The sequence below is a fragment of the Chanos chanos genome, chromosome 5 (assembly GCF_902362185.1).
Source record: "Chanos chanos chromosome 5, fChaCha1.1, whole genome shotgun sequence".
In the NCBI taxonomy this organism is placed as follows: Eukaryota; Metazoa; Chordata; class Actinopteri; order Gonorynchiformes; family Chanidae; genus Chanos; species Chanos chanos.
In genome coordinates, this window is record NC_044499.1 from 53,050,423 (window position 1) to 53,057,922 (window position 7,500).

Consider the following 7,500-nt stretch of genomic DNA (forward strand, 5'->3'; position numbering starts at 1 on the left):
CTAACTTCATATAATCACAGTCTCTCAGTCTAACTTCATATATTCACAGTCTCTCAGTCTAACAACATTCAATCACAGTCTCTCAGTCTAACTTCACACAATCACAGTCTCTCAGTCTAACTTCATATAATCACAGTCTCTCAGTCTAACTTCATATAATCACAGTCTCTCAGTCTAACAACATTCAATCACAGTCTCTCAGTCTAACTTCATATAATCACAGTCTCTCAGTTTAACTTCATATAATCACAGTCTCTCAGTCTAACTTCACACAATCACAGTCTCTCAGTCTAACTTCATATAATCACAGTCTCTCAGTCTAACTTCATATATTCACAGTCTCCTGCCCAGACTGAGTCCACCAGACGAAAGAAAGACACAGATATAATCTCTGTAAATGAGTTTTCATTCCTCTCACACACATGTAAAATAATATACGTATTAAGTGCATTCTGATGTTTCCGTTACATTCACGGTCATTACACACACACTCACACACACACACACACACACACACACACACACAGATATTTATTGCACTCTTGCTGATTATGATGTTGTCACTGCTGTGTAAATTGTCATCTGTAGCGACTGAATAGTGAGCGTCAGTGTTGGCCGCCAGAGCTGTGTAAAAACGTGTCCATGCTTCGTCATTCTCAGAGCGCCTCATGTCGGACTCCTCACTGTATTGTTTGAATTGTTAAGTATGTAACAGTACTGTAGAAAATTCCCTAAAAAAAAGATCTGATCCCTAAAAACTTCAAGGAATACATGAAATACTAGTATTTGTTTGTGTTATTTATTTTTAAATCTAATAATTGTCATCCAGTAAAGAGAGATAGATATACAGATGTTGTCTTACTTTCTTTTAGTCAAAGTGGAGAAGGAGAAAGAAAAAGATTTATTATATTGTCATGCAAATGAGATGAGTGACCAACAACTGAAAATCTTGCCAGTTAAATCGTAATGACGACTATAAATACGAGGTTTGATATGAAGAAGACTTGAAAGGAAGGGCGTGTCCCCCGCATCTGAAGGAATTTCTTCAAACGCGTTTTTTCTCATACGCTATGAATGGATACATTGCAGAGAGACAAGTGGCGTCGGGGATGCAGGAGGAACGGTTTGTCTCGTCCTCAGCCCGGCCAGACACAGACTGGGACAGAATCCTTTTGAAAAATGGAATAACTGACAGGGATACGATTAATGATTCATTCTGTACTGACGCATGGTGGTCTACAGAACAATATCAGCCTTTCAATTCTTGTTAAGTTTTAACGATTTTTATTTTTAAAAGATCGTCTTACATTTTCATTTTAATTTCTGCGTGATCTTTGCCATTTTTTCGGACAGGTTGTGTTCCCCCCTTCAGTAACAAAGGATGGACAGAATCTAATAGTTTGTGAGTGAACCACCGACTCCCGCTGAAAACCAGCACACTGCGATGAATACAGCCTAAATAAGCGTCATAATTTTTTAAACCTTCACAGGGATCATTTTTATGTGAGATGGTTTGTAGTACATTTCCTCTGAGGAATTCATCCTTCATGCTACAATTTTAGACGGTTGTACTTCAAACCTTGTCGTGCGGTTGTACTAAAAGAGGGTGAGGACGGATTTGAGGCCAGACTAATACAGCCTACAATATATTTACAAATCTAACACTCACAACACCCGACTTTGTACTCTCCGTCTGGTGGAATAGGATGCCAAAAGGAGAGCTTAAAATTTGGAAATCAAACCACCACCGTAATGCTTTGTTTGTTTTATAGAGAATTTGTACCGGAAAGGCAGAATCTTGCATTTCATTTGACATAAATTTGAATTAAGCCTCAGGCTAGGCATGGCAAAGTCGGCTGTTTATTTTGACAACGACAACGACTTTGTGTTTGGTAAAAATGCAATGCAGGTCACTTACTGACTCGACGTAAATGCTCTAAACCGCGTGTCAGCAGGCACGGTTTTAAACCGTTCGAGCGACGCACGGCCACGGCTAAGGGCAGTGAACCTAGTCGTTGTCGGCAGGCACAAGTGACTTTCTGATATTATTTGCTCCCAGGAACGGAGTTCATAATAAAGCATGAAGATAGCAGGTGACCCGCTGGGCGAGAGGTTACAGCGGAGGCGACGAAAGATGACCCGTGTGCGGAGCAGTAGACGAACAATCACTGAACGTCAGCCCGGGTGTTCTGCTTATCAGTCTGCATTAACTCCGACCCCTGGCAGGATTAAGTGATAATGGGAACGAGTTCTGTGATGGTCAGTCAGATCACATCAGTTCGCTCTCCGCGTGACAATAACTAACAAGGACACGCGGGCCGCACTAAGACGCTCTGCTAGACACTTCAACTCCGGTTTTTAGGAATGAGGCATAAACCAGTAATAAAGACGTTTTATTGAATATGTCACAAAGACTGTTTAGGATTTATTGGACACGACGGTATGGAATGAAATTGGGTTGATATGAAATCTGTACGGAGGTAGCGAAAGAGGAGGAGAGATTTAATAATAGTGGAAGAGTAATAGCAGCATTGTTCATGAAGTCTCATCTGCAATAAAAGACCAAATCCGTTTAACAGTGTGTGGTATCTCAGATCGGAGTCTAGTGTACTCCACACAAAACAAGGACAGAGTGGAGGAGCTGAGTCTCAGAGAGACGGGCTCGACAGGCAAGGTGCATGTCTCTCTCTCTCTCTCTCTCTCTGTCTGTCTGTCTACCAAATATACCAAAAACACAGCATTTCTAATCAGACACGGGTGTATCTCTCTCTCTCTCTCTCTCTCTCTCTGTCTACCAAATATACCAAAAACACAGCATTTCTAATCAGACACGGGTACATGTCTCTCCCTCTCTCTGTCTGCCTACCAAATATACCAAAACACAGCATTTCTAATCAGACACGGGTGCATGTCTCTCCCTCTCTCTGTCTACCAAATATACCAAAACACAGCATTTCTAATCAGACACGGGTACATGTCTCTCCCTCTCTCTGTCTACCAAATATACCAAAACACAGCATTTCTAATCAGACACGGGTGCATGTCTCTCCCTCTCTCTGTCTGTCTACCAAATATACCAAAACACAGCATTTCTAATCAGACACGGGTACATGTCTCTCCCTCTCTCTGTCTACCAAATATACCAAAACACAGCATTTCTAATCAGACACGGGTTGCCTATACACCTTTTGTGAGCTATGGAAAGAGATATGACAAACAGCATTTCTGCAGTGACCCTAAGACGCAGAGAAAGAGCATAACCAGTACAACCAGTGGGGTCGACCCCAGTCACCTTGGGGTTAAGGGTCAAAGCAAGACATGTGGCAGACACTGTAACTTCTCCTCACGTGGAGAAAGAGGAGAACAAATCTTCATGCAGCGCAGGTTTCAGCAGCAGGAGAGAAAGAGAAGGTACGTCAGCGTTCCATGGCTTCCAGAGTGACCTGGGCTGCAGCTGTCTGCTGGACTTTTAGTGGAGGAGGCGGTGATAGAGGAGAAAAGGAGGTGCTGGTATGAGACAGTGAGGATGAGGAGCAGTCCTGTCCCACGACTAATGACTGTCACTCATTCACTGCTTTGGTCCACATCCGGGCCGAACCAGTGAAGGGGGGAGTGGGGAGGGGGGGCAGCATGTCTTTTAGACCTCTGCATGTTCAAACTAAGCCACTGGATGGACAGAACCACACACCCAGTCCACTTGTCTCAAGACTGGACCAAGGCCCGATTCCACAAAAATCAACAAAAATGCTCCAAGGGATTTTTGGAATTTAATATTCAGTCGGATAGTAGACCGCACATGGATTTTCTGTGTGTCTAAAATACAGCACATACTTTTAAGTCACAAGTCACATGGCACACAGGTGAGCTCAGGTTTGGAATTAATAAGAGCCCTCTAATCATATCACAAAATATGAATGGTCCTGTACAACAGAAGTGGAAAATGACTTTGCACTCAGGGGGAGGGATCTGGGGCCTCCTGAGGGAGGAGGAACGATATGACAGCTGACGGAGTCCGGGTACAGAACATAAGGAGGTTCTTTGTTCCTCCTCAGGAGTAATGACTCAGAGGAGACAGCAGAGGAGACAGGGGCCCAGTTCAGTTTTGTCCAGATAATCGGTGATCACTGAGGAGAGAGAAAGAGCAGACATCGGATAGGAAATAAGGAGGTGAGGTTCTGATGTTAGCCAGGGCATAAATCATGTGTGCAGTGTTACACGACTTCAGGCTGACTGTGATGTTTTCTGGGGATATGATCTGAGTTTCAGAAGTCTTGCTATATATCTGTCAGTGGCTGAGGCCTCCTGTGAATGACTGATGCTTTGAGTCATTTCTCACTGCCCCCTGTATTAACACCACAGCCATGCAATCATTAGTATCTCCTAATGTTAGCTACAGATACTCTGATTTACAGCATGCGTCTCCTGCCAAAGCTAAAGCCATAAAGATCAGAAAACTAATCAGACAGCTCCTCATCTGTGATTTACACCCATTCACTCCTCTACCACTTACACTGCACACACATTCACTCCTCTACCATTAACACTGCACACACATTCACTCCTCTACCACTTACACTGCACACACATTCACTCCTCTACCATTAACACTGCACACACATTCACTCCTCTACCATTCACACTGCACACACATTCACTCCTCTACCACGTACACTGCACACATATTCACTCCTCTACCACTTACACTGCACACATATTCACTCCTCTATGACTAACTCTGCACCGTACAGCTACACCCAGATCTACCTCTGTGGAACTGCTGTAGTCCAGTGACTATCACTGCTGTACAGTGTTGTATTGTGACAAACTATTTTTACCGGTTTCAAAGTAACAGAAAACAGAAGTTCTAAATCAAAAGGCCAACCACTCTGATCTCCTGACGAGACCTAAAAAGACAGGATGTTGAGTATCACTGTGCCAGTGATGCATCAGGGCAGACTCATCACCATCTCTCTCCCTCTCTCGCCCACCCACTAAGATCTGTTCTTCACACAACTCCTGGTGTGTGTTTATGGACATTAGTCAGATATGACAGCTATCTCTGTCTCTGTCACCCTGTCTTAGACACACACCGACACACAGACAGACACACACAGACACACACACACACACAGACACACACACACACCTGGGCTAACAGTGACTAACGACTGAGGAAGTGGAGTGACTGCTGCTGAGTGATGTGAGTGACTGAGATTTGTGTTCGTGTAAGAACACAGGAGAGAACTGACGCAGTGAACACACACATGTGGGGGCTTTACTGGCCTTGGCTGGTAGCGTTCGTCGGTTTGTCCGTGTGGCCCGGGGAGGGGGGGGGGGGCGGGTGGCGGGCATGTGAGGCCGGGGGGACAGCAGGTCCAGCATTAGTTACACTCAGAGGTTTAAATGACTTCAGAGCACAAAGGACCCTACAAATATTCAGCAGGTTTATTTTTCTGTCCAGCATTAAAATACACTGAAGATTAACAATATGAACAGAGGGGTGGATGTTTTTTCTTCTTCGCCTCCTCCGTCAGTAATGTTTCCTGTGTAATAAACCTGCAGACACCCACTGATTATGGTGCTACCATCACATTAAAACCATTCATGTCAAAACAAAAGTCCATGGAAGGATAATTATATATAAACAAAAGTCCATGGAAGGATAATTATAATGCCCAAAGACACTGTATATAAGCAGCCTGGGCTGCCCCCGACAACAGGGCTGCCCCCGACAACAGGGCTGCCGCACAAATCAAATAAAAAAACCACAAAAGCCGAAGGAGCCGCTGTTTGTAACAGATATATTACACAGGAAGTGATCTGGTATCAAAACAATGACTTTTCTTATTCACAAACATCGTAAAAGACAGGTTTTTATTCATCAACGGGATCAACATATTACACAGAAAAGGGCTCTAAAGTAAATGCTGCCCTCTTCACAATCTTTTCATAAAAATATCAAGGAAACAAAAAGAGTTTGAAGAAGCCACGTGAACAGACACACAGACTGACATGGTGCGACACACAGGAAGGGGTGGGCCCTGGACACGCCCTTAGTGTTTCCATGGATACGGATCCTCAGCTGCTCAGGCGGGTCAGAGAATGTCTGTGTGTTTGGGAGGAGTCTGGCAGATGAGAGCGTGTGGGTTTCTCAGTCCCACAACTCCCCTTACAGCTCCACAATACCGGAGGTGAGACTGGGCGTGAGGAGGAGCGCACCAGAGACGGCCCGGGCTGTGTGTCTGCGCGCTCCTCTCTCAAAGAGACCCACAGTGTCTGTGTCACACACAACACAGGCCTCTCACACAGTTCTTAAGAGATGAAATTCTACAGATGGGTTATTATATATCTCTCAAATCTGTACCAGGTCATTCAAAAAAATAAAAACACTCAATAACAACAATGAAAAAAAAAAAAAACAACAACTATAGCTTTCAACATTTCCCTATCATTAGGTAATATAGCATTTGCCATCAGGTCAGAGGTTAATGACACAATGTACCAGGTAAATCTCTCCTGACTCAGACCAATCAGATTCCAACAGATCTCAGCTCTCCTCAGTCAGGCTGCAGCTCCTAACAACACGACAAAAGCCTCCTCTCAGAGACATACTGGGGACTTACTGGTAACACTCGTCACAACTCCTCCAACAACTGACTTCTGACAAATTTCACGGCGAGCAGTTTCTCCTATGGTGAGGGAAGAAGCCGTAAACAATAATGAGCTTAAACGTTTCTGTTAGCTGTTCATATGGTCAACATTTCTTTGTTTTCATATAAAAAAATGCCAAAGTAGCAAGAAATATTTTTTACAATGATTACCTGGCTCTTATGCAAACACATACTGTCTAGTTGGCAAGCAAAACAAACATGTAAAAGAGTTTAAACCCACACACACACAACACCAACAGTTGTCCATAGTTTTCATGAATAGCGGTAATGTTGGCTTATCTGTGCCCATATGATGCAGTAAAACCCCTGTCCAATCCCAGTCTCCAGGCCCACAGAGGAGAGCCGTCAGGACTGTCTCTACCCAGCAGGGCCTAAGCACCCACCGCACCCACCGCTGGGCCCAGGGAACGGGCTCCTGTGGACGGACACTGGTCGGCCTTTGGCGGGTGGGCGTGGGTAAGGCAGAGGTGGATGTGAAGAGTGGAATCAAACTGCTGGAGATGGAAGATGAAGCAGGTGAGGACTTTGGGGGTTGGGCAGGAGCGATGACAGGTGAACATGTTGGAGCAGATGTTGGGGTTGAGGTGGAACCGTGTGACCGCGTTGGACGTTATAGTAGAAGTGTGATGATACAGCGACAGGGAAGAGACAGGCGGCTTTGTGGCCTGACTGAAACCAGTCCGTGGGGGTAAAACTCTCTCTGGAGACGTGTGGGGCCTGCAGCCGGCTGAGCTCAGAGAGCGTCTGGAGACAGAGCGGCACTGACGACGGCTGACGGCTCACACGCAGGTGCCCTGATGCGCGGGGGGGAAGGCCTTCCGGTTTTTCA

General features: G+C 45.0%; 1 protein-coding gene across 1 annotated transcript in view; it reads right to left on the reverse strand.

The window, feature by feature from the left end:
- Positions 1 to 7,428: 7,428 nt before the first annotated feature.
- The window catches only part of atrnl1b (attractin-like 1b), a 95,393-nt gene continuing 95,321 nt past the window's right edge, over positions 7,429 to 7,500 (reverse strand). Inside the window, exon 29 of the mRNA XM_030775173.1 lies at positions 7,429 to 7,500. This exon is cut by the window's right edge and continues 75 nt beyond it. Within this exon, the coding sequence (XP_030631033.1) occupies positions 7,451 to 7,500 (50 nt within the window). The 3' untranslated portion in view covers positions 7,429 to 7,450.